The sequence below is a fragment of the Podarcis bocagei genome, assembly GCF_964188305.1.
Source record: "Podarcis bocagei genome assembly, chromosome: 15".
Taxonomy (NCBI): Eukaryota; Metazoa; Chordata; class Lepidosauria; order Squamata; family Lacertidae; genus Podarcis; species Podarcis bocagei.
The window spans coordinates 9,894,207-9,921,972 of record NC_138141.1 but is presented as its reverse complement, the minus strand read 5'-3'; the positions used below and the strand labels follow the sequence as shown (position 1 = coordinate 9,921,972).

The 27,766-nt window shown below is 43.7% G+C and overlaps 1 protein-coding gene across 1 annotated transcript in view; it reads right to left on the bottom strand.

Annotated features, from left to right (window-relative positions):
* Positions 1 to 3,671: 3,671 nt before the first annotated feature.
* The window catches only part of KCNU1 (potassium calcium-activated channel subfamily U member 1), an 86,523-nt gene continuing 62,428 nt past the window's right edge, over positions 3,672 to 27,766 (bottom strand). The window contains exons 18-23 of the mRNA XM_081172419.1: positions 26,032 to 26,206; positions 13,265 to 13,351; positions 11,749 to 11,870; positions 8,446 to 8,646; positions 4,409 to 4,633; positions 3,672 to 3,962 (exon numbers count right to left, since the gene is read on the bottom strand). Of these exons, the coding sequence (XP_081028545.1) occupies positions 3,714 to 3,962; positions 4,409 to 4,633; positions 8,446 to 8,646; positions 11,749 to 11,870; positions 13,265 to 13,351; positions 26,032 to 26,206 (1,059 nt within the window). The 3' untranslated portion in view covers positions 3,672 to 3,713. The remainder of the gene's footprint in view (positions 3,963 to 4,408; positions 4,634 to 8,445; positions 8,647 to 11,748; positions 11,871 to 13,264; positions 13,352 to 26,031; positions 26,207 to 27,766) is intronic.

Here is a 27,766-nt window from a genome sequence, read left to right as displayed (position 1 = left end):
TTACCAATCAGGTGTCTTCCAGATGTTTTGGACTAGGATGCCCTGAGGTCCTTGGAGGAAAACCAGGGGGAGATGCCATTAATAAAGGAGGAAGGCTGTCACAGGAAGGGTTGTGTCCCCTACTCTTGAGATTTTGTTGGTGTCCATCTGTCTTGGAAGACAATGGAAAAGTGCACCTATGGGGCTGAAGTCAAACCACTGGAGAGTTACAGGTTCTGCTGTGGCTGTAGAAACTGATACAGGAGAGACATGTTTTGTTGCAGCTGAGGCAGATGAGGGCACCCAGTTTTGCTGCTACAGGTGCAATATTTTCTGTGAAAAGGGATCTATTTTCAAAGCAGGGAGAGACCTTGGCCTGAAATGCTGGAGAGATGAGGTTATGACCTATTGCTTGTCCATTAGATGTGTGAGTTGGGATAGGAGAGAATTTTGATTCAATCTGCATTTACATGTGAACCTCTGTAATTCACTGTAATTTTAAAAACCATACAAGAACCGAAACACAACTGTGCTTCAAAATTGGCACATGCCTGAATTCTGTAACACAGTTCTCCAGTCAACTGATGTGCAAAAAAATCTGTATACTGGTAGAAAAATGTGCATAAAATGCATAGATAAATGAAAATAACATTAAAAATGCATTTTTGGATAAATTAAATTACAAAACATGCATATTGGGCTAAATTGCGTACAAACAGGTGTATCTGGAGAAATTCTCACTAAAATGCTGGTGAATTTATAATGACATACTGTCAGGGGTTCAGGGACAGAGGCACAGGGAAGGCAGGAGATGGAAAGCGATGGGGAGGAATCCCAGGACAGCGAGGAAGAAGATGACAATGACGCAAGGGATTCCATGAGTCTCTCCAGCGAATCAGAGGATTCCCAGAAGGGGGCGCCAGTGGTCAGGGCAAGGGGAGCCCCAGGGGGAGAGTGTCAGGAGCGGGGGGCCAGCAGGGGACCCCAAAGCGGCAGCTGGGAATCAGGGCCGGCTTCCCCACCAGAGCGCAGCGAAGGGGGGGGAGGTCCCAGTGTGTCGGGGGAAACAGCTCCGGCAACAGCGAAGGAGGAGGGCTCAGAGGAAGCCATTCTCCCGGAAGGGGAGGAGGGCAGTGAGGGGAGTAGCATAACTGTCAAAAGGAAGGTTAGAGGTTGGGCGCGCGCGCCAAGTTCAAATGTAGAGGCGCACGGAAGTACAGGAAGCCCGGGGGAGGAGCCAGGGCCCAAAGCACGCAGGAGGGGGGGAGAGCAGTCTGAGGATTCGGCGTCAGGAGAATCCCGAAGAAGCGGAACCCCAGCGGGCAGAAGGACCCTGCGGAAAAGGAAAGAGAGAAAGAGGTGGAGCAGCATAAGCCTCTTAAACTGGTGTAGGGGAGGGACGGATTCAGAGGGGACTTCTACCGTCTAAGGTTAACAGACGTGAGGGCTGCACGCCTCGGTTGTGGAACTTACTATGAACTGCAATAAACATACTTGTATATAAGAAGAGCTTGGCGTTGGTCTTTTGTGAGCTGAGACCTGAGGCAGCCCTGACACATACCCCCATAATTCTCAAACTGATGTGAAAGTGTGGAGAACTAAACTGAAGATTAGAAAAATGAGAAACGGAGAGAAATAGAAATTGACATGTTTAGCCATCCCTGAAAAATAAGGCCTCTTCTTACACTCTCCAGCTTAGTCTCTGCTACGTCCAATATCTCTGTGAAATTCCACGGTGAAAGTCATGCTATTTATTTGAAACAAAGTCTAGTGCTTCCCCTTTTAAAGAGAAAGCAGCGCAGACTTTTGTCTCCAGCCTCAGGGATCACTTAATTGGCTCCCCCGTAAAAATGCAGTGAGCTCAGTTGCCTGATAATGATTATAAATGACAGAGACTATCAGATTTACCTTGGGACATCTCCAGGGAGTTTGCAGTTAGTTTAGTCTGAACTCTGCGTCAGCTGCTCAAGCTTCTTTCTTCTCAGTATGTGGTGGCTGGACTCAAGCTGCAGTCTTTCAAACCTAATTAGTGTTAAGGGAAGGAGGGGAACCCACAAACCCTCCTTTTCCTCTCCCCCCCCCAATCGGTTTTGCAGAACAAGGCCAGAGATTTATTCAAGGTACAAGTAACTTACATATTTGGAGGGATCTTGATATTACATAATAAAGGACTTCATCCACGCTTGCATATTTGAGACTTTAGAAGGGCAGCTAACATTCTTGGGCCTGAAGACTAAAAACACTCTGCTGGCAACAGGATAAGCAGGGACTGGGAGATGGCATCACTCTTCAGCTTATGGGGATGCAAATCGCCCCTTCCTGACTCGTCAGATGATCAACAGGAGGAACAGTGAGGAGGTGATGTGCTTCCAGGCCAGGGGTTAACCAACCCTTCACAGACCTTGTGAAATGCACTGGTGCACCAGAAAACACACACAAACTCCTAATGTCCTTGTTGTTCCGTTCTGGCCTTGCAGAGAAGGGAGCATCTGGAGCAAGCAATTTGACCCAACAAAGGCTAGAGGTAGACTGAGGCCCTTTGAACCTCGGTGTCCAGTCCAACTCTCTGGCCTGTAGAGGGGCCTCCTGCCTGGTTCACTCCCTATTGCATGGGACCAGCAAGGTAGAGTGGGGGGTATTTGGTTCCTTGGGTCCATGGAAAGCGTCCCAGCTGTGGCTCTATGGGCTCTGGTGCAGTGATTGACAGAGAGCTCATTGTTGTGGTTCGAGGACCCGACCCCCGCGAAGTGAAATGAGGACACAAGGACACGTGATATAAGGTTGATGGGCTAGAAAAGGCCACAACGTTATTGATTACAGCAATGAAAAGGTATTGGCTTAGGCATTGGATCGAAACAAGTGGGTTTATTCACCAGTAGGTGGAGCCTGTTGATGCTAATCCAACTATAGGCTCACCCCTGCCGTCACCGAGGGTCGTGCCATGGCTCGGACAGCAGGCATCGGACAGAATACACGACCGCCAGATTCCTTTAACGGAATACCCCTAAAAATTGAAGGCATAGGCGATGGCCACACCTAGCACTTCGACACACCATAACACATTATTCCAATGCCTAACCTACCCACCAATACCACAAAAGTTGTGACGATTGCTACGAGGTAGGCGAAAAAACCAAAAAGCCTAATGTCACCCGGGCAACCAGGGCGACCAACCTAAGGTCCATAGCAAGGCCAATGACCTAAGCCCTAATTAAAAGGGAGTGGAGGGTGGGTGACTCGCGACGGGACGACGATGAGGAATGAGGCCAGGGGGTGGCTGGCGCTGCAGCAAAAGGCTGCTGAACACGCCCCCTCCGCAGCACCTGGTTGGGTGGCCACCGGGGGGGGGGGCGTGAGCGCCAGCCAGGTGAGCTGGAGGCAGGGGGCCACGCCCCCTGCTGGGCGGCGCTCGGGCTCCCGCCCACAACCACTCCCCTCTCTTTCAGGGAGGAGAGTCTTTCTCTTCAGGAGAAGTGCCTGGGAGCGGCAGAATGCAAGGAGAATGCAAGCGGACTCCAATCACACTCCCTTCATGAAATGTGAGGTCTCCCCAGAAGCCCCTGGAACAATCACATGGGTTTGTCTAAACTATACTTGGTGAGAATTTTGGATTTGGATCCTGGAATGCTTAACCTTAAATCATACCCCAGGGTAAAGGATGGAAGCAGGGAGAAATGGTTGGAGACACTTCATAAAGAACAAAGTATTTATTTGAAGGGAGATGCTGGCATATTTCATGATAAAAACACTTGGTCTGGCAGCAAAGCACCCTTTCGTCTGACTGTTCGAATGGACTTTACCACAGTTGTCAGGTCATTTACTAAAGTGTTGAATGGGACAAGGCAAAAGAACTGATCAGAGGCGTAGATCTCAAAATTGGTAGGTGGCCGAGCAATCACACATCTGTTTTTTAGAAAAAAAAGAGTCAGCAATATCACAATTTGAAAAACTACACACTCAAAGGAGCAATTGTTTTTTGGACATATATATTAAGGGGTTTTGAATGTGTTTTTAAAAACTTGCATAATGGTGCAAAAGATCTGCGTAAAATGGGAAGGGGTTAATGGGAAAGAGAAAATTTACCGTATTTTTTGCACCATAACACTCACTTTTTCCCCTCCTAAAAAGTAAGGGGAAATGTCTGTGCGTGTTATGGAGGGAATGCCTACGGGTGGCATGCCTACGGATTTTCCTCCTCTAAAAACTATGTGCGTGTTGTGGTCGGGTGCGTGTTATAGAGCCAAAAATACGGTAATTCTTACTTGTGTAATAATACCCTAAAATGTATCGTACATACATGATACAGTCTTTTAATGCAGTAGTACAGTATTCCCATTTTGCATTTTTATGTTGTGAACCGCCCTGTGATCTTTGGATGAAGGGCGGTATACTACTACTACTACTACTACTACTACTACTAATAATAATAATAATAATAATAATAATTGGACCAATACTGATCCATGAAAATGTGAACTATTTTCTTATTTGTTTTGAAACTGACACACTCAAACGGAGCTGCATCTGTACGTTTCAATTTGCAATATACTTTCCTATTTTCAATCAGACTGGTCTCATCTTTCTGACGGTAGAGGCCAAAACAAAGGATTCCAAGCAACTCAAGTGCTAGATTGTAGATATCTCCAAAGAAGAGCTGTGAAGAGGGGGAAAGTGACAATATTGTCTTAATGCCATATCAACATTCATTGATAATAATAATAATAATAATAATAATAATAATAATAATAATAATAATAATACTAATAATAATAATTTATTTATACCCCGCCCATCTGGCTGGGCTTCCCCAGCCACTCTGGGCGGCTTCCAAAAGAATATTAAAATACTGTGATACATCAAACATTAAAAGCTTCCCTGAACAGGGCTGCCTTCAGATGTCTTCTAAAAGCCTGGTAGTTGTTGTTCTCTTTGACATCTGGTGGGAGGGCGTTCCACAGGGAGGGTGCCACCACTGAGAAGGCCCTCTGCCTGGTTCCCTGTAACTTGGCTTCTCGCAGTGAGGGAACCGCCAGAAGGCCCCCGGCGCTGGACCTCAGTGTCTGGGCAGAATGATGGGGGTGGAGACGCTCCTTCAGGTATACTGGACCGAGGCTGTTTAGGGCTTTAAAGGTCAGCACCAGCACTTTGAATTGTGCTCGGAAACGTACTGGGAGCCAATGTAGGTCTTTCAAGACCGGTGTTATATGGTCTCGGCGGCCGCTCCCAGTCACCAGTCTGGCTGCTGCATTCTGGATTAGTTGTAGTTTCCGGGTCACCTTCAAAGGTAGCCCCACGTAGAGCGCATTACAGTAGTCCAAGCGGGAGATAACCAGAGCATGCACCACTCTGGCGAGGCAGTCCACATTGATAAGATGAATTTAATTGATAAGTCTGTTTGTACCTTCTTGGGTGGGTGGCTTTGTGGGCAGGCCCTGGGCTTCCCCTGTGAACTGGCCTATTGCAGTCCACATTGTCTTTCTGCCACCAAATTGGCCGATGGCAGCAGGAATGTAGAGGGCGTTTCCCCTGGGCACGGTGCCAACTGACCAGTAGTGGCGCTTGGCACTGCGCCCATGGCAAGGATAAATGCCTGGCCTGCAGGGCCTTTCAGCCTCTCCCTTACTGTGTATGTCCCATAAACTACTGGTTGAAGGCCCTGGTTTAAAATAGTAGTTTCCAAACTTATTACTCTCCTTGGCAGGGTAGGAAGCTACAGCTAACTCTGAAACTCTCCTCACCCACTCTCCTTCCTCATTTATAAAGCACCCATCTCCCTCACCCAAAAAATGTGGAACACATAGATTAGGAATCATTTGTTATTCTGGTTTAAAATAAAATAAAATTCTTAATTTTGTATGAATTCATATGCATGTGCATTTTTACCACAGGTTCCAGTCAGGATTGTGGTGGCCTCACATATAATGCATTGGTCACTGGGGTCAGGTAGCTGTCGAGTTCACCGGTGCCTCCACTGGCAAAGTTGGATCCAGATGCACACCTGAAGTATGCAGCCTTTCTCAACCTGTGGGTCCCCAGATGTTGTTGAACTACAACTCCCATCACCCCAAGCTAGGAAGGCCAGAGCTCAGGGATGATGGGAGTTGCAGGGGACCCACAGGTTGAGAACTGCTGCTTTAGAGGGAATGAACCTTGTAGAGAACAGGTGACCTGCCAAAGTCCTGAATCCAAGAACCACCCACTCTTAGGATGTCAGGATTCAATCCCAGTATATTGGCCCTCATCCACCCCACAACTGCTTCCAAGCCCTGGCCTAGGTCCTACACAGACTCCCCCTGCTTAAATGATGCACAGAAATAGAGCTGAGTACAGTAGCAGAAAGAGGGACGCGGGTGGCACTTTGGGTTAAACCACAGAGCCTAGGGCTTGCCGATCAGAAGGTTGGTGGTTCAAATCCCCGCGATGGGGTGAGCTCCCGTTGCTCGGTCCCTGCTCCTGCCAATCTAGCAGTTCGAAAGCATGAAATTCAAGTAGATAAATAGGTACCGCTCCGGCAGGAAGGTAAACAGCGTTTCTGTGCGCTGCTCTGGTTCGCCAGAAGCAGCTTAGTCATGCTGGCCACATGACCCGGAAGCTGTACGCTGGCTCCCTCGGCCAGTAAAGCGAGATGAGCGCCGCAACCCCAGCATCGTCCACGAATGGACCGAATGGTCAGGTGTCCCTTTACCTTTACAGTTGGCTGCATGGGCACACAGAGCGGCAGCCATGCCATGCACTCCGGGGGAGGGGGATCTGCCACGTGGGGGAGGGGCAATCCGCTGTGTGGGGGCGGGGTGATCCTCCGTGCTTGGCAGCGGGGCGATCCTCTGTGCGCGGCGGCGGCACAATCCTTCTCGCACGGCTGCAGAGGTGAGATCCCTCGGGGGCGATGGGGCAAGTCGGGGGGTGCCTTTTTGTCACCCCATTCAGAGATGGCACCCCCCCCCGCATCCCCCTTCCTATGCCCCTGACTGAGTGTCACATTGTCTACAAACTGGTAATATCTAGCACCAGATCCCCTGATGACCACTTCCCAAGGGCTTCATACAGATCACGCCTTTCCAAACTGAGCTTCATTTGGATGAAACAAAATAATAAAAATTCCTTCCAGTAGCACCTTAGAGACCAACTAAGTTTGTCACTGGCATGAGCTTTTGTGTGCATGCACACTTCTTCAGATACCTTCATTTGGATGGTACACAGCATGTTTTTGAAGAATGGCAGATGTAGTGGCTGCACTTGAAAAGTGAGTCCGGTGGGCACAACAGAAACATCCACTGCATTAAAAATTCATATTGATTTGTAATTGTGCTTTTAATGCTTTTATTTCTTATATAGTACAATAAAATTTGATACTTAAGAAATAAAAGAAGCAATAAAAATACAATTAAGAATCACACAACAACTAGCAGTGCATTACAATTGCTACCACTAGCAGAAAAATCATTAGGGGGTCCACCAGGATCATCAGCATATTTTTTTTTTTAAAAAAGGAACCAAAGATATAGATGTTAAAAGGCGTTGGCACCAACATGGTAAGGATGGATGGATCAGACCAATTCTTATTCCATCCAATTTCACACTTTCTCAGCATGTTCTAAGCCAGTGTTCCCCAACCTTGGGCCTCCAGCTGTTTTTGGACTACAATTCCCATCATCCTTGACCACTGGTCTTGCTAGCGAGGGATTATGGGAGTTGTAGTCCAAAAACAGCTGGAGACCCAAGGTTGGGGAACACTGTTCTAAGCTGAGGTTCATCTTCCTTTGTCCCATTGTCTTCACTGACTTAAGCACTTCTTGTTGCCTCAAATGGACCTTTTTTAATGAGTCCAGTTACAGATAGGTAGCCGTGTTGGTCTGCCATAGTCAAAATAAAAAAATTCCTTCCAGTAGCACCTTAAAGACCAACTAAGTTAGTTCTTGGTATGAGCTTTCGTGTGCATGCACACTTCTTCAGATACACTGAAACAGAAGTTGCCAGATCCTTCTATATAGTGAGAAGGTGGGGAGGGATATTACTCAGAACTTCACACATACTATCTCGGGACTATTTAATTGCTCATCGTCTAACATTGTGTATGCCATCAAATGCCAACAGTGTCCTTCAGAGTCCTTCACCCTTCTGAGTAATACCCCTCCCCACCTTCTCACTATATAGAAGGATCTGGCAACTTCTGTTTCAGTGTATCTGAAGAAGTGTGCATGCACACGAAAGCTTATACCAAGAACTAACTTAGTTGGTCTTTAAGGTGCTACAGGAAGGAATTTTTTTCTTTTTAAATGAGGTTATTGATATGAATGCTGATACAAAGCTCATGCATGTGATTCAAAACAGTCTATGGATTGCAAATCCAAGAAAACAGTAAACACAGCTGCCTATCTTCCTAATTCACTTGCTCATGATGGTTTGAAGCACATCAATGAGACTTAAAAGAGGTAGCTTGAAGGAAATGAGCTGAATACAACTCACCAGTCGTCCGTCTGCTACACTTGGAGAATCTGTCAGTGCTAAAAGTGCCAGTTTACACCTGTTCCTCGATCCAAAGTGCACCACATTGCCAGTACTGCCACTCAGTGAAGCCTCCTCTGCCAGATATTCTTCCAGTTCTGGACTGGTCCCCCCAGTCACCAGTGACTGCAGTAAAGCCAACACATGGTGATTATGGTAGGTCTGCAATGAAAATGTACAGAAGACAAACATTCATTTCTACCAGATGATACAAAAGACAGCAAATCCAATTAGACTTGATAGGGCACAACACAATTTGGGTGCACTTGCAATGCATTTTCCAGCAGGAATGAATAGCAGGGGAGGTTGTGGTGGACAGCCTCTCTGCCAGGTAATATATATGGCAGGATTAGGACTGCAGGATTAGGACCTCTGAACAATTTTGAGGGAATCTTGGAAAATTTCATCAAGCAAAGTTTGATTGCTACTCTCACTGATATCTCTTGAGTGTGCAGGGCATGCTGTATTGGCCATCAGCTTAATGTGTGTGAGGCATCTGAATCCTCACTGGTCTGACACTGGAAATCTCCATATTGTTGTGGAGATGTATGAGCAAGAAAATAGAGGATCAGCATGGAGACCAGTATAGGGCCACAAACTATTACATTCAGATGACTGGGTGACTATGATTATTTCCGAAAAATAAGGGGACACCAAATCTCTCATGACAGCCTTAAGCAGGCTTCCTCAACCTCAGTCCTCCAGATGTTTTGACTCTACAATTCCCATTATCCCTGACCACTGGACCTGCTAGCTAGGGATCATGGGAATTGTAGGCCAAAAACATCTGGAGGACTGAGGCTGAGGAAGCCTGGCCTTAAGATTAGAAAATCAAGAACCAGCAAAGTACCCCAACCTCTTAAAGGTATTTAGGGAATCTGAAGGGATGATTCATATGACATGTAGATGGTAGCATTATTTATGAGTGTTATTTATTTGTTTCAGAGAGGATGTACATGTTGGTGAAGTCCTTTCCTTTCAGCCTGGCTTAAGGGCAAAGGTAAAGGTACCCCTGCCCGTACGGGCCAGTCGTATCCGACTCTAGGGTTGTGCGCCCATCTCGCTTAAGAGGCCGGGGGCCAGCGCTGTCCGGAGACACTTCCGGGTCACGTGGCCAGCGTGACGAAGCTGCTCTGGCGAGCCAGCACCAGCGCAGCACACGGAACGCCGTTTACCTTCCCGCTATAAAGCGGTACCTATTTATCTACTTGCACTTAAGGGTGCTTTCGAACTGCTAGGTGGGCAGGAGCTGGGACCGAAAGACAGGAGCTCACCCCGCCGCAGGGATTCGAACCGCCGGCCATACGATCGGCAAGTCCTAGGCGCTGAGGATTTACCCACAGCGCCACCCGCGTCCCTAAGCCTGGCTTAGGTAAAGGTAAAAATAGAGGACCCCTGGATGGTTAAGTCCAGTCAAAGGCGACTATGGGGTTGTGGCACTCATCTAGCTTTCAGGCTGAGGGAGCCGGCATTTGTCCACAGACAGCTTTCTGGGTCATGTGGACAGCATGATTAAACTGCTTCTGGTGCAACAGAACACCGTGACGGAAACCAGAGTGCACAGAAATGCCGTTTGTCTTCCCGCCACAGTGGTACCTATTTATCTACTTGTGCTGATATGCTTTTGAACTGCTAGGTTGGCAGGAGCTGGGACCTGGCATATTGTTATTAGGATAGTAAAGTAAATACCATAAAACCTGCAAAGCATTTAAATAACTGAATGGTCCTTGCAAACTTACAGGCCATGCTGGTGAATTGCACTTCAATTTTACTTGAGCCTTTTCTGCCCTTTTGAGGAGGGATTTTTTTCAGAATTATCATGTTCTCTTGGCCAGGCTTATCTAGCTCAGAGGGAATCAACATTTTACATACTTTGCTGAGCTCTTTAACATATTATGGCTAAACTTTTTTGACATCAAAAGGATTTCATTTACATACTTGGCTTAATTAATCGGATTTATGTGTCACCTGCATTTTATTTGCTGAGTTATACACTGTTTGAGTTTACAGAGTGAAAAGAAAGACAACTAAAGAGAGCTGAGTTTCTTTAAGAACATCCCTGCAGTAAATGTGAGTACATTCAAAAGAAGCTTCAGTCTCAGTGAAAAGGATCGCACTCCTGCAAAAATCCTAATTCACCTAGACATTACTGATATGCTTAGGCACTGTACATTGATTAAACAGGGTAACAACAACAAAATCAGTCTTGATGTAATTGTATGCATGATTACATCAATATTATTTTGGTGGTATTTTACCCATGCTCAAGAATATGCACAACTGTAAAAACTGCGCACACACCAATGTTCAAGATTAGTGTTGGGCAGTCTTTGGGCAGTTTTTGGACCCTGAAAATGTTAAGAAATTTGCACATGCTCTAATTCCAGCATGAACTTTAGAAATTCCTCCACTTAACACCACAATTCAGGAGTAGAATGCATGACAGAGGCAAGTTATGAAACAGCAAAGCAATGAAATGGGTGAAATCTACTCAAACCTGGCTTTAAGATTTTTAATAATATGGATAATTGGTTATATAGCCACACAACTTTGTTATCTAGTGCTAACTATCATTAGTACAACATTAGCCTATCTCTAAAGTCAAATTAGAGTGGATTTGTATAGTATTCTGAGTGAGTGAATTTGCATTTCTTATTGTGTCCAACTCCGTTCCAAAGTCAATTCCAGGAATCTAGAGATGTCACCAGGTTGTCCTTGCATCCTCTAGGACCTTTCAGGAACCAAAGAAAACTATCCTACACCATGTGAAAATCTTATAGCCACACAAGTAAAGACCTAACATTATACAGAGGCTCCCCGAGCTGCTCTAGACTTCAATGTACACGTCCAGAGGTTTTGTCTGTTGCAGAAGAAGCTGTCCATTGCTGAACATGGTAGAGGTCTGGCCTTATATACGGTACTTACAGGAATACACTGCACCCTGGGCCCATTCTAGAAATAGTTCTGTCAAAATAAACCCTGCTCCTATAAACCCTAGTTATACATTCCACCAAATTTCAGAAAAGTAATTCCTGGCTTTAATGCGAAATAAATGCATGTTTTAGGTTAGAAGTGCATAATACATTTTGTAAACAAAGCAAACATGGACAGCAAGTCAAACTGCATTTCTGCCCATAGTAGAACTTTGCTGGAAGAGGTTAACAATTCAGTGGAGAATCATGCTTAACCATTTCTACCCAGCAGTCTTCTAGAGATGGGTGATTTAATATGAGACTCAAGTTGGAAGGTCTAGAAGGGGCTTACAGTGCACATTACAGCATCCAAAAAGCTGTCAGAAAATACTGTTCCTCTGGATATCCGTTGCATTCCATAAACAGATTCATCTGTGTTGCTCTGTTCAAAGAATTGTGCATTGGAGGCGATCTCTGAAAGAGGACAAAGCAATAACAGAAGCTCAGCCACTTGCAAACACCAAGGTTGTAGATAATCAATAGAAATTATCATAATTAAACTCAACAATTTCCTGTGCTGTAAAATAATGGAAATAATGTGAGAGAAAGGAAGGAGTGGTTGCTTTAATGGACTTGTATGACCAAATTATTTACTGAGGCCAGGAGTAGAGATCAGTCAAGAAATGAGCTCTTTTGACAATAAATAATGGTGATGGTTATCAGTAAGCAAGCAAGCTAGATGCATTTATAACTTGGTGGCACTTGATTAATTATATTATGATAGATCAGAAGTCTTTTGGGCTTTGTGACAAGGCTGAGTACTAAGACTCACCTGGTTTGTGAAAACAAACAAGTCAACATTTAATTACATTTCCCCTACCACACATGCCCATATTTATATTAATACAGTGGAAGACGCAGGCCAACAATATTTGGGAAGCAAGATTTGGAAAGTAAGTAAAGTTACTTAAGTAAAAATAGTAAAAATAAGAAAGATGTTCTCAGTTGAGATAATCATTACTGGGGCAGAAAAGCCACCATAAAGTGGCTTTTTAAATCTGCATTTTTCATATAAGAACATTGTGAATGTTTCTGATATCTCAGGAGACCTTGACTATTCCAAATCCCTCACTGCCAGGCTTCCACTGCCCCCAGCCTTCCCAGAAACCAAATCCCTCAATTATTGCATTTCATCCCTTTCTTTTCCCCAAAGGCGATCTTCCTTGAGCAGCAACTGAATGTGGAGAGTGAAGGGCTGCTCCTCAGGTCTTGAATGGACCCCTACACCTGCACAGCCCAAAAGTATCTTGAGGACCCAGTTGCTGCTGGGGAAAGTAACTATTTGGGGAAAGGATGGAGGAATATTTCAACAGACTGAGCTTCTGTATAAGCCTAACCCAAATGCAAAGTGGTTTTGGCTTGGAACATAAAAAGTTTGTTATTTCCAAAGTGGAGGTGCTGTTTTCAACCACCTCCAATTCTGAAATCCAGCCACATCAGTAGTTTTAATCATTACAAACTGCCAAAAGATCCAAGAACGGTGACTGAAAGGAATAGATGCTCACCGAAACTTAAAAGCACTTCCAAATCCTCCAGAAACATCCATGTGGATGTTGCAGGGATGAAAAAAAAGTTTTGCTTTAGTTTCATGCTGAGTCTTTGTAACACTTTGTTACATATATTCTCCTTATAAGCTATTGAGACTTCTTCAAAGCCTGTGAATTAACATTTAAGTCAAATCTTTTTTATGTTCCTTGGACACGGCATGCTGTCATTTTCTGTCTTTGAATTCTAAAGAGGTTTCAGGAGTAAATAAATAATGCATCAGGCATAACACTGGTGAAATTTGTTCCCAAAGAAGAACTTACTCAGCTCAGTGATGATGGGAGTCCGTTTGGAAAGGATGGGCGCTGATGTACTATCAATTGTTCCCTGACTGATTTCCATTCGAGTAACTTTCAGTAACAATGCAGGCAAAAGAAAGAAGAGAAAGTCAGGGATCAAAGAGCTAAATTTTGAGACTGCCCAAAAGTGCTTATTGTATATTACTGTAACTATAAAAGACACTTCTGTTTTTTGCATGCTGTTCTCCCAAGCTTCATTATCTTGAAAGAAAGATTTGAGATATCTACTTGAAAGCTCTTCCTGAAGCTGTTTATTGTCATCAGATATCAGTCAGTCAAACCAGTGGTCCTGAAGCTGTAAATGAAGTCAATCCTAAATTCTGTAATTCCTCTTCTCTACTAGCCTTCCAGAGAGGGTACAAAGTGATAAGATCCCTGATGGATCAGACCAAAGCCCATCTAGTCCCACATTGGTTGTATCCAACCATGTTCTACTCACAGTACATCTAGTGAAATTCATGAACCAAAGTTTGTCATATCAATTAGCTTCAATGGAGTAGGACTAGTTACAGATAGGTAGCCGTGTTGGTCTGCCATAGTCAAAATAAAAAAATTCCTTCCTGTAGCACCTTAAAGACCAACTAAGTTAGTTCTTGGTATAAGCTTTCGTATAAGCTTTTGGTATCTGAAGAAGTGTGCATGCACACGAAAGCTTATACCAAGAACTAACTTAGTTGGTCTTTAAGGTGCTACAGGAAGGAATTTTTTTATTTTGGAGTAGGACTAGTGTTGGATACAACCAAGAGTGGTCAACTGGATTCCTATAGGAAGCCCCCAGGCAAGACCTGGGTGCAACTACAGTTTTCCCATGCATAATTTCCTAGTGACTGCTATGTAGAGGTATAATGCCTCCAATAGTGGCGGCATCTTTTTTTTTAAAAAAATGATATTTATTAGAAGTTTAGAAATTACAGAAAAAAGGGAAAAAAGAAAAAGAAAAAGAGAAAAGAAAAAACAACAAAAAATTTAACAGAGCCTACATTACAATACATAAAAAGAGAAACATAAAAAGGCAATACAACAATACAACAACAATAAAACCAATAACACTAAAACACATATCCAATATTCCATATCTTTACCTTTCATTTACTTGTTTCATTGACCTCCTCACACCTCCCTTTTTTGTATTCTAGTTCAATTAATAGTTTCAGCAAATTCTTTCCATCTTTCTCAATTTTTGTTCTATAATTTATCTTAATGATCTAACCTTAAATTTCCATTTTGGCCCATTATCAGCTTTTACTTAAGTCTTTATTACCTTTCTGCTAAAACCATGTAACTTCATTCCAGCATCTTTCTAACATTTATTAATTTTGCAATGTTTTTGTAAATACAATTTAAATTTCTTCCAATCTTCTTCCGCCGACTCTTCTCCCTGGTCTCGGATTCTGCCAGTCATTTCCACCAAGTGACGGCATCTTTTTTATATGGGTTGCAGCTCAGCTGATGAGTTGCTTCAGTGCTGCTTAGATCCTGTGTGCTTTGCAATTTTTCTCCTAACTGTTTTAGTTATCCCTCTGTGTTGCCTTGAGCATATGGGAAAGCTGCTCAACAATAGGGGTTTCCTCTTAAAACTTTTAGCACCCTAAAATGTAAAGTGCATATGGAGGTCTAAGTGAGCAATTGGGAAGAATACTGCCGGCCTGCAGTAGAAAAAGTCACTTTCTTACAGGCAGGGTGGTGGAGATGGCTCTGGGATGACTCACAACCCTTAAATGGCTACAGCTTTGGACTGAGGCGCACTCCATTGTCTCTTGAGATAGATGGGTGCTGACAATACACACAAGCATACTGACGTACGTACACACACATGCATGCTGAAAGATGTCTCTTGCAGACTGGCTTTGGTCTTCATTGAACAATTAATATAACTAAGATAAATTCAACTGGCGTCTTGCTAAATCTATTTCCCCTCACAAAGCTATGATACAAAAAGGGATTAAATATCAATCTCTTTTCCCAGGGAACTCTGGGAATTGTGGCTCTCTGAGCATAACAGGGGTCTCTTAACAACTCAGCACTATTAACAAACTACACTTCCCATGATTTTTTGGCATAATATTTATTTATATGCAGTGTGAACACAAGACTTTAGACATAAACTTGCTGGCTCCCATTTCCTATGTTTCTGGTCATTGATTACAAAGGCATTAGAATAACCTGTGGGAACTAGGAGTGTTGGTCTTCATTTCAAATTACATACACACACCTGAAAAAAGACCCAATTTATGATATAAGAACAGTTTCAGTTTAAAGGATTGGTACAATCTGATTGCAGATTGTGACATAAAAAATACACAGTCCTGTTTATTTGCTTGCAGACAAAGTAAAATAAAGCAAGAATTAACCCCCACCATTTCTCGATTTAAACCCAGGAAAGCACTTGGTGTATTTTCTTCTCCCACCCATATGCTAATGAAGAAAACAAGGTCACACTACCAAGGTGGAAATAAATTGGATTAAAAATGGAATTGGCTGTATAAGCAGGAATTTGGGTGGTATTAAACTTGTTGGTGGGATATTTTTGTCACGAGATAAAGGAATTATAAAATAGATTTCGGAGTGCACATAGACGAATACAATCCTACAGGATTCAAGGGGGGCACACCTTTGTGCAGCAGTTAATCCAATTTCAAAGTCAATGAGGCCTATAGTAGTCACTCAGCAAGTTGTTAAAAAAAAAAAACAGACCGGGAAGATGAAAATGTTTTCAAAGTGCTATAAGATGCACCTATCTAAGACAATGAAATCTTCAATGTCTTAGAGAGCAGATCCACCCTGTTGAATATTATCAATTAAGTATCATATACCTTATCTGTAGGTACTTTACTGTAGGTACTTTACTGACTTCATTTCAGTTATTTGAGAATATCTAGGTAATAGACCAATGTCACACTCTGGTGCAATGATGGGACGAAACATCACTGCTAATACAAATAGGCCGAACAACTGAAACTGGAAAGTTATGGGGGCAGTATAATTAATTTGCCATATTGCTAAAGGAAGGTTTGTGCAACTGAGTTGTTCGATAGCTTTTTTGAGGTTTCACTCAAAATGGCCACTGCCCTGTATTCCAGCCACAGCCTCCAAACCATCTTCAATGCTAGGTAGCAGCCAGGTTCTGCTGCCTATGAAGGTATGTGAGCTTGGCAGGACCCTCACAGCGTCCTGTAGGCGGATTTGCAAGACCTGGCAGAAGCCAGATGCTGCCTTTGCCAACTAAGGGCATGGCGCAAGCTGGACAAGGCAGTCCCACAACAGAGGGCCAGGTGCCAAAATGTGATAATAGAGTGCATTACATTCATATAACATGAAGGTGACCAGAGCATGGATTACTATGACCAAGCTATCTTTAATCAGGGACATAGTAATCCATGCTTGGACATAGTAATCCATGCTCTGCTCACCTTCATGTTATATGAATGTCATGCACTCTATTATCCCATTTTGCCACCTGGCCCTCTGTTGTGGGACTGCCTTGTCCAGCTTGTGCCATGCCCTTAGTTGGCAAAGGCAGCATCTGGCTAACCAAAACTGGAAACAGTCACTCTAGACCAGTATTGGTAGCAGCTCTCCAGGGTCTTGCACTTTCTCTGCCACTGGATTATTTTAACTTGCTGTGCCAGAAATTGAACTTGGGACATTCCGCATGTGAAGCATATGCTAAACCACAGTTCCTCCCATAGGAGGGGGCAGATAGAAAAGGCCTGAAAGAAGGGGCAAAATGCAGCAAGTGAAAGAAGGATAGAGAAAGAAGTTGTTACACGAGGAGGACAACGTTCCTGCCACTCTCCACCTGGCCTAGGGTGGGGCCTGACAGGCCATATAAGAACTGCTGCTGTGGCTGCTGTCCAGCAAGGACCTGGGTATTCTGAGGGAAGTTTTGTTGGGAGTTTTTGCTTATGTTACTGATATTAACTTTTTGTATTTTTATTTCTACAGTCGTACCTCCACTTACGTATCCCTCTGGATATGTAAACTTTGGGATGCGAACGTGGCAAACCCGGAAGTATTTTTCTGGGTTTCATCACATGCGAATGCGCAGAAGTGCTAAACCATGCCATGCACATGTGCAGAAGCGGCACCTCCGGTTGCAAATTCCTTGGGATGCAGCCGGACCCCCGGAACGGATCCCCTTCTCAACCAAAGATACCACTGTATGTGGAAATTGTTCAGTTTGGTTATGTAGTTTTTAATGCATTTTATTTATTTTTATGAATACTTTGCTATGTTTGTAATTATGTAAATCTTTTCATATTGTAAGCCGGCTTGAGCATTATTTTAACTGTGGAAAGGTGGCATACAAATAAAAAATGATGATGATGATGAACGTAGTAGGGCCAAGATGGGGCAAAGTCACCTGGAATCGGGGAAGAGAATCTGAGGCTATTGCCCACTTTGTCACCTACAATCTATCTTTTTGGCTGCTACCATCTCCATCTCCACTGTTTGATGGACACTTCTCTGATTTCTAGATTAATGGTCCTTTCTTCTCACACAGCATAAGATTTAATGGAGAGAGAGAGAAAATCACAAGGCATTATTTTGACTGAATGTGGCTATGATGATAAGGAAAACTGTGTATTAAGATTTCAGTGACATGGTTAAAGTGGTTATGGTGGGGGAGGACATTTGACTGTGTTTGTGTATCTGTGTGTGTGACACTCCATTGCTCATGCTTTTATGAAAGGTATTGCTAAAAAAATATTTCTAAAAAATAAATGTTTTAAAGGGGAGGAGGAGAAGGAGGGCCCTCTAGTGCCCTGTTGAGGTTATTGGAGGCCATCAGTGGAGCTGGATCTGACTTCTGTCCTTGGCCCCTTTTACCCCAAACTTGTGGGAATGTTCTGGGGTGCAGGAGAGGATATATTGACTAATTATATCTTTATCCAACTTGTGCTAACAAGTTCCCAAAATATCAGCAGAGTTTATAGACATTCCCCTTTAAGTTTGCAACGGTAACGTGTGCACAGGTTTGCTAGAACCTCTATAATAATTACTCTGGTAATTTCCCCTTTGTTCCCTCTTAAAATACAAGACACGACACAGTCTTTATAAAAGTATAAAAGAGTTTACTCACGTTCTGTTCACAATATGATCCCAGAAGGCAGACAGGCTTAAAAAGGTTACATACATTCAGAATCTATCTTGTAGCAAGATAGACCTTATCTCCTCTCTTGACTGGGAGCCAAGAGAGCATCCTTAGATGTTTCCTCATCGAAGGAAGATGGCAGAGAGAGAGAGTGGCTGCCTGCCCTGTGCTTTTCTCATCACCTGCACAGGTGAGGCCACACCCACCTCTGGTCACATGCGGAGGAAGTCCGTCCCCAGGAAGTTTACCTGCTTGCTGGACAGACATCCCTCCCCATGTTCTAACATGTACACTCTAGGAATGTTGTCATTGACTGCTCCTGTGTTTACATCCCACAAAACTTGGGAGAGTGTTTGCACAAAAGCCAGAGAAGAAGAAGAAGAAGAAGAAGAAGAAGAAGAAGAAGAAGACGACGACGACGACAATGATGGAGACAGAATGGTGATGCATCACATTTCAGAAACAAGGCCAGGTAAGTGAGACAGGTAACTATCCATGGTGGAAAACATGCCTTGAATGCAAAAGGCCTCAGGATTGATCCTTGGCATCCCCAGCTGAGTCTCAGGGGATGGAAAAGACCCTTCTCTGCCTGAGACCCTGGAGAGCTTCTGCCAGGTTGATGAGACAATCCTTGGCTACATACACAAATCATCTGACCAGATATTAGGAAGCTCCTTTAATAAGGAAGCTCCATACAACTCCAAAAACTGGTGGAGAAAATCAAATGAGAATTCCAGCAGTGCACCTATTCAGATGAGACAGTTTTTGATTTTAATATGAAGGTAGCCATGCCCTGGCTACAGTTTCCTTATGTCAATATTTTTGCTCCCCAGGAGTACACAGCCCTATACCTGAAATCTCTCATCTTGGCAGGCTGCTATTACAAAAGATTACTTAATTGCACATTTCTACTGTATGTTTGGATTGTAGCAGCATATTAAGCTGTCAGGCTTAATTATTGTTGTATGTTTAGATTATGCCACAGATTATTTAGTTCAGAACCTAGGTTTGCCAACCTGTTTGTGATGGAACATGACAGGATACTAATTACAGCAATGCTGAGAAATCTATTCCCCCCCCCCATGGGAAACAATGTCATGTTTCCACCCCTATTCGGAGAGTTCCATACCCCTGTATTTAGATAACAGAAGGTTATCAGCTAGCTGAGCCATATAAGATCTCCCATGAATGAAGTGTGTCTGCCTGAGCTCATTGTGAGTTCTGAAAGGTTTTTACACCGATGAAAAATCTTTTAAAAAAAAGATTTTATAAAGAACTTCAAAACATCAAACAATATTTGCACAACAAAAAAAGATGGTATGAAAGCACAGAACATTTAACAAAAATCTCAGTGTAGCAGCTGAAATAAGTACAAGCACATTTTGAAAGCTTACTATGAATTCCTATGGAAGTGGAGTTAGTCTTTCATTAGACATCCTAGTCATATGATCCCTCTGAGCTTTCCCAGTGAGGAAGAGAAGAAGCCTCATTGATGTGAGGGACTGAGTCAGGTGTGTGGAAGCTGTGGCTCTTCAGATGTTGCTGAACTACAACTCCCATCATCCCTGGCCATTGGAGTTGTAGATCGGTAACCTCCGGAGGTTCCCCACACCCCACCCCAAAGGTTCCCCACACCTGGGCTAGAATGTCATTGAGTTTCTCTGAACTGGGATCTAATATTTATACCCTTAAAACCATGAGCTTTGCTAATGATACCTAAGTTGTAAAATACCTTTGACATGCATTTTTAAACAACTGAGTTATTTGCGTTACAAGCTATGACAAGAAGATGAATATAAGCTTCATTTGTATAGGTGAAGGTAAAGTAAAGGAGCCCTGGATGGTTAAGTCCAGTCAAAGGCAACTATGGGGTTGCGGCACTTATCTTACTTTCAGGCCGAGGGAGCTGACTTTTGTCCACAGACAGCTTTCTGGGTCATGTGGCCAGCATGACTAAACTGCTTCTGGCACAACAGAACACCATGACAGAAACCAGAGCGCACGGAAATGCCGTTTATCTTCCTGCTGCAGTGGTACCTGTTTATCTACTGGTGTGCTTTTGAACTGCTAGGTTGGCAGGGGCTGGGACAGAGCAACTGGGGCTCACTCTGTTAGGGGGATTCAAACCGCTGGCCTTCTGACTGGCAAGCCCAAGAGGCTCAGTGGTTTAGACCACATGTCCCTGATTCTATTACCCTGTTTGTTTGAACTTTCAAAATATCCTTATTCCAATTTTTGTCTTTTGAAGTTACCACTGAACAACAAACTGTGTGAAGCTCAGTTTATCACTAAACAATTTCTTGGCTTTAGGTAAGGTTTGTGCCCTACCTGTGATTCTCTCAATATATCTTATTAAGCTCCAAAGTTACTTCCACTGTACCTTCATTGTATCCTGTAAGCAAGCGATATTAATAATACTAGCTGAGACCTAACTAGTTCAGGACCAGGTTATCTCCAAGACCACATTTCCCTGAATAATCTTCCCAGTCCACTGCATGTGCTATCATGCCCCTCAGTTGTCCTGCTGAAATCTGAACATCCCATTTTTGAGAGCTGTGCTCTCGTGTGAGAGCATGGCACCCAAAAATGCATGAGAGCTCGGTGCCCAAAACATGTGAGATTGCGGCAGCAGAAGGCTGTGATCTCACACAGGAGCATGGTGCCCAAAAACACGTTTTTTAGGCTTCGTGCTCTTACATAAGTCATGTGACTCGTTCGGGAGCATGGCCCTTGGAAGATGAGCATCCTGGTTTTCCGCTACAACATGTTGAAGGTATGGGTAATGGGACAGGGCCCCCCTGACTGTTCCATGGCCTACTGTAGGTTGGTTGGCAGGGGTCCAAAGGAAGTCCTTTATCACTGTGGCACCCTTTTTATTAAATGAGCTTCCTAAGGAGATCAAGTGAGCAGCAATGAGCTTTCTGTCTACTCTGACATTTCCTGACTCTTGGTATTTGGTTCTGATTACTGTACTTAACTTATTTAGTTAAAAGCATTTATATACTGCTTATTATATAAAATTTTCAAGCAGTGTACAACTTTAAAGCAATAAACAATATCATTCAACCATATTTTATTTGGTAAAAAAATGAGATGCTGCTACTCATAACTTGATAAAAGTGCTATTTAAGGGTACCCGCACAAAATGGATGCCAAAGGCAGCAAAAAAAAAAAAAAAAAAAGTGACGGTACTTTGTAAGAGTAAGTAATGTCACACACAAAAAGAAGAAGAAGAGTTTGGATTTGATATCCCACTTTATGACTACCTGAAGGAGTCTCAAAGCGGCTAACATTCTCCTTTCCCTTCCTCCCCCACAACAAACACTCTGTGAAGTGAGTGGGGCTGAGAGACTTCAAAGAAGTGTGACTGGCCCAAGGTCACCCAGCAGCTGCATGTGGAGGAGCGGTGAATCGAACCCGGTTCACCAGATTATGAGTCTACCGCTCTTAACCACTACACCACACTGGCTCTGTCCACACCATATCAGCACTGTCCTTAAAAGAAAAATATGATATTAAACTAGCAAAGCAGTGGTATGAAAGCATAATCAAATGATTTAAAACAGGAAACAAAAAACAGAATCCAATCTTATGCTCAGATATATTTCTAACCATGTTTACAGATGCTGAGTAGAAAACACTGAATTCTAACAGAAAAAGAAAGTTGGTTTCTAGGTGAATGGTGAGCTATATCAAGCTATATCAAGCTTAGTAGGGGAGGGAATTTACCTAATATTTGTTTTCTTTCTTAATATTTCTGCAAGATCATAGGTAACCATCAGGGTGGACTTCAGTAATATGGCGCTCTGAATGTCCCCTACAGATTTCTTATTTTCACAATAATTCCTTTTGGTATAGTTTTTTCATGGCTCTTCCCAGCAGCTACCAGTATAAATGTAGGATATTATTGTTGTTATTGTTATAGGCTTGGTGCCTTGGGGGGGGGGGACCACCCAAACAGCCCTAAATCCAGGGCTACAACAATCTAAGCATGAAGCAAAGTTTAATGAGAAGCTATTTAGGCAGCAATAAATTGCAACCTTAATTAAAACTAAGTGAAATGATGAATTAGAACACAGACTTCTGGGATCACAATGTCATCATACAGTGGTACCTCGCAAGACGAATGCCTCGCAAGACAAAAAACTCGCTAGACGAAAGGGTTTTTTGTTTTTTGAGCTGCTTCACAAGACGATTTTCCCTATGGGCTTGCTTCGCAAGACGGAAACGTCTTGCAAGTTTGTTTCGTTTTTCTTAACGCCGTTAATACAGTTGCAACTTGACTTCGAGGAGCAACTCATAGAACACGGTGTGGTAGTTTTAAAGACTTTGGTGATTTTTGAAGCTTTTCCAAAACTTTCCCGACACTGTGCTTCGCAAGACGAAAAAAATCGACGACAAAACTCGCATAACGAATTAATTTCGTCTTGTGAGGCACCACTGTATTTTCTCTCTCTAATACACATAACTGGAAACAGTAGCAATACTTTACAAAAGTAGGAAAAAATGGCACTTTTGCATGTGTGGATGTAAGTTGCTGCTACTCTATAAAGATTTTCCCTACGTTCAAAAGCTAGTGTTTTGGGATGACCAGTCCCAAAGTGACATTGGAGTGTGTTGGACTTGCACTGAACTCTACAAAATAGGATTTACAGGATAAATGTATTGAGCCCATTGGTCCAGCAGGGCTCTTATATTCTTATGGAGGTAGTTATCACAATCTTGGCTTCTTTCTATGCTGCACTGCAACATTTGGCCAGCCACTTTAGCAGACAGACAGGACCAGTCCTACCATTAGATGGAATGCGGCAGCCACCTCAGATGGCAGATGCCATTTATCCTTAGCTCCTTAGCCATTCCTCTCTGTTGGAGGAGAAAACTGTTAAAGATAAAAGTTTAATGTACATAAAATGTACATAAAATATTTGTATGCACTGAAGAGGGTAGAGTTTTCAGTTTGAGTATTTAGGCTAACTGATGGAAACCCGATCAGCAATCTCTCTCAGCAGAAGATAAAACCAGAGACAACCAACCACTCAGCTGAGCGTTCTTGAACAAGCAAGTTCCATGCATAGGATTATCTTTCTGGGGCCAGAGAGAGGAAAGTTTTTGAACAGTATTAGGAACTTAAAGAAAGCTGGATCATGTTACCAAATAGTTTGTTTAAGAGCAATGTGTTGCTTTGCATTTGCAACATTTATTATGTGACTAGTTTATAACAGTTGGCAGCAAAACTTTTTCTTGCGGTGGAGAGCTCATTCATTTCTACCCTGCACAAGGTCCAGATCAGGGATTCCACTTGCAACAACCCTAACAAAAACTGTGTGTGCCACACAACCTGCCCTGCACCTCATAAGCTAGCCTACTGACCCTACCCCAATGCAGAAGAGTCGACTTCCAGTCAGGTTGGCCTCTGCATTGTGAAATGGAGGGAAACAGCATTTTGTCCTTCATCTTAGGCAACAATATGCCTTTGGCCAGCCCTGGAGACAGAATGCTGGGATAGGTGGATGGACTTTTGATTTGGACCTATTCCTCTTATTCTCTGTACCGTACTCCCTTTCTGTTCCATTTTCCTCCCAGCCAGTATGGAGCCTAGCAGGTGGGAAAAGGTCTTTGACATTTTTTAAAATCACATCTTCTGCTCATGTAGAAATGGTTAAGGCATGCCCTCATTTGAAGGCACAAGTCTAGCACCACCACTGGTTGTTTTTGGCCCCAGAGACATCCAGATCGTAAGTGTGAAGATGTTTCTTGAACAACTGAGTTTCCTCTTCGATGCAACACAGTCTGAATCCCTTAAAATCCCCATTCCTGCTTAGTTATTACCATCTTTTTTAAAAAATGCAGACCCATCATTTCCTGATTCCACACACACACACCCCCCTGACTTATTCAAGGGAGTTACATTATGAATCTACATCACATTCATGACAAAAAAATGCATTTTTGGCAAAGTTTTTGATGTGAAACAAAGAGACTTTATCTACTGTTGCAAAGTTTAAAATAACAACTGAATGGGAACAGCAGGGTGGCAGTATGTCAAAACAACTCAGAAACTGGTCTGTCAGCAGCTGAGAAGAATTGTGTTTAAAAGGCAAGTTTTTAATTGTCTTTATTTTTTATTTTATTTTTTAAAAAACAGATGAGAAACTTCTCAGCCTTACTAAAAATCACAATAACAGTACAATGCATATTTACTCTGTTGAATGGGAAAATATCCACTGAAGGCTGCAATACCATACCCATTTTTCTTGGAGTAAGCCCCATTTAACTAAATAGGATTTACTTCAGAGTAGCCATGCATAGGAGTGCACCACTGATCTAATTTCCAGCTCCTGGAACTTTGCTGGATTCAACACTCAAGAATTGAGTCTGCTGCATTTATTCCCCCTCATCTATCACAGTTAACCTTCTCTGTGGGAGACTTTATGGAATATTTTTTTGACAGGAAAATGTCACCTCATGACAATTTTTATCTGTCATTGCACAGTTAAAGCTTTCTTATGAAGGTGCCCGCACACACTGTCAGTCTTATCGCCCAACTTACAGTGCAAAGTGACTTCAAAACTGTGGTAAATTATCCACATGATCATGTGACGATGCCTTCAGAAACAAGTTTCTTCCTTTACCTAGGAAAATAACTACTACTTCCAAGTTATTGGGCTCCCTATTAGATAATATTCCTCCAGAAGTGGAGCTGATTTCTGCTTGCACAATAGAGTGTTCAGTTCTTTGTCTTCATCCATGCACACCCTAAATACATTCAGTGCCGAATTTATGTAAAGCTAAACAAGCTATAGGGACGCGGGTGGCGCTGTGGGTTAAACCACAGAGCCTAGGACTTGCAGATCAGAAGGTCGGCGGTTCGAATCCCCACGACGGGGTGAGCTCCCGTTGCTCAGTCCCTGCTCCTGCCAACCTAGCCGTTCAAAAGCACGTCAAAGTGCAAGTAGATAAATAGGTACTGCTCTGACGGGAAGGTAAACGGTGTTTCCGTGCGCTGCTCTGGTTCGCCAGAAGCGGCTTAGTCATGCTGGCCACATGACCCAGAAGCTGTACGCCGGCTCCCTCGGCCAATAAAGCAAGATGAGCGCAGCAACCCCAGAGTCGGTCATGACTGGACCTAATGGTCAGGGGTCCCTTTACCTTTAAACAAGCTATAGCTTAGGGCTCCACTCTCTTGGAGGCCCCTCAAAAAATTAAAGGGAAAAACACCTGGATGTACATTTCCAAAATATAAGATAAAAACAAATAAAACAAAACCTACATACAGCAACAGTGTTTTGTGTTGTATAGGCTCCTATGATGTAAGTAATGGGCCTCACCTGCTAGCCTGCTCCCTAAAATATCACTGGTTTGCTCATTTCTATATATAGGGTGCCTACATTCTGAATGCAAATGGCTTTAGATATCTATTAGGTCCATAAATTACCATACAGCATATATTCAACACAAAAAACAGCGACAATTTGTTGTTGACAAAGGACAGCTGGACATAGAAAGGGCCCCATTACCTTCAGTAGCTTAGGACCTCATCAAACCTAAATCTGGCCCTGAATATATTCTAGGGGGTCCCCTAACCCTCTGGAGTTGATGCGGGGAGAAGTCCATGCATCCTCTTTCCCTTTCTTACCTAATGATGAATTTGCTTTAAAATGTAAGGAACGGATGTTCAGAGTAGCCAGGATAGATTTTGTATCCACCAGGATTTGATCACCAGGACCTCTTGCATGGGCTGAGAGAATGGCACACATGCTACAAAACTGGATGTTGGCTGCTTTGAGATCAGCACAGGAAAGTGCACTGCCCTGGTAAAGAAAAAAGAAAAGGAGTGGAAGTCATGAGGGTCAAAGGACTGACAAGACTGAAAAATCCAAGCTTCAGCTGAAACATCATCATCATTTGAATTTATATACCACCCTATACCAGAGGGTCTCAGGGCAGTTCACATAATAAAATCAAGATACAGTGGTACCCCGCAAGACGAATGCCTCGCTCAACGAAAAACGCGCAAGACGAAAGGGTTTTCTGATTTTATAGCCGCTTCGCAAGACAAATTTTCCTATGGGCCTTTCTCGCAAAACGATTTTTTGTGTGTGTGTTTTTCCCCACAGGCTCCCTCTAAACTTCAGCGGAGCAGGACGGGCTGGGAGGGAATCCCTTGGCCCCCCACCGGACTTCCCGAAGCTCTTTTGAAGTCCGGCGGGGGTCCAAGGGATTCCCTCACCGCCACCCGTCTTTAGAAGCGCTCGGGGAAAGCAGCGCGCTTCGCTGCTTTGCCCAGAGTGCTTTTAAATGCGGGCGGCGGTGAGGGAATCCCTTGGCCCCCCGCCGGACTTCCCGAAGCTCTTTTGAAGTCCGGCGGGGGTCCAAGGGATTCCCTCACCGCCGCCTGCCTTTAGAAGCGCTCGGGGAAAGCAGCGCGCTTCGCTGCTTTGCCCACAGTGCTTTTAAATGCGGGCGGCGGTGAGGGAATCCCTTGGCCCCCCGCCGGACTTCCCGAAGCTCTTTTGAAGTCCGGCGGGGGTCCAAGGGATTCCTTCCCAGCCGCCCGCCTTTAAAAGCACTCCAGGGAAAGCAGCAAAGCGTGGCGCGCTTTGTTGCCTTCCCCGGAGTGCTTTTAAACGCGGGCGGCTGGGAGGGAATCCCTTGGACCCCAGCCGGACTTCCTGCAGCTCTTTTGAAGTCCGGCGGGGGTCCAAGGGATTCCTTCCCAGCCGCCCGCGTTTAAAAGCACTCCGGGTGCCGCCCGCGTTTAAAAACACTTCTGAAGGCTGGCGGTGGGAAGAAAAGCCGTTCTCCCCCCGCCTGCCTACAGAAGAGGTTCGAGGAAAGAGGCGAAGGAGCGCTGCCCCTTCACCTCTGTCCCCGGAGCTTGCCGTTCTCCCCTGGCCTGCCTTCAGAAGAGGTCCGGGGACAAACTGTCCCCGGACCTGGTCTGAAGGCAGTCTCCATAGGAACGCATTAATTGATTTTCAATGCATTCCTATGGGAAACCATGCTTCACAAGACAAAAAACTCGCAAGAAGAAAAAACTTGTGGAACGAATTAATTTCGTCTTGCGAGGCACCACTGTATAAAACCACAAAATACCTAATAAAAATAAAAACAACAGCCCAATACCCCCCCCCAAAGAAACACATTTTAAAAGGGCATAGGATATAAATTGGATCAACCAAAGGCCTGGTTAAAAAGGAATGTTTTTGCCTGGCACCTAAAGGTGTATAACGAAGGCGCCAGGCAAACATGTATTCAGAAGCTTCGGTGTTTGTTCAAGAGAAACCTGAATCCCATAAAGGCAGGTAAGTCCCATTTTAGGGACACTGACTAAAATACATCCCTTATTTTCTGTTGAATATATGAAAAAA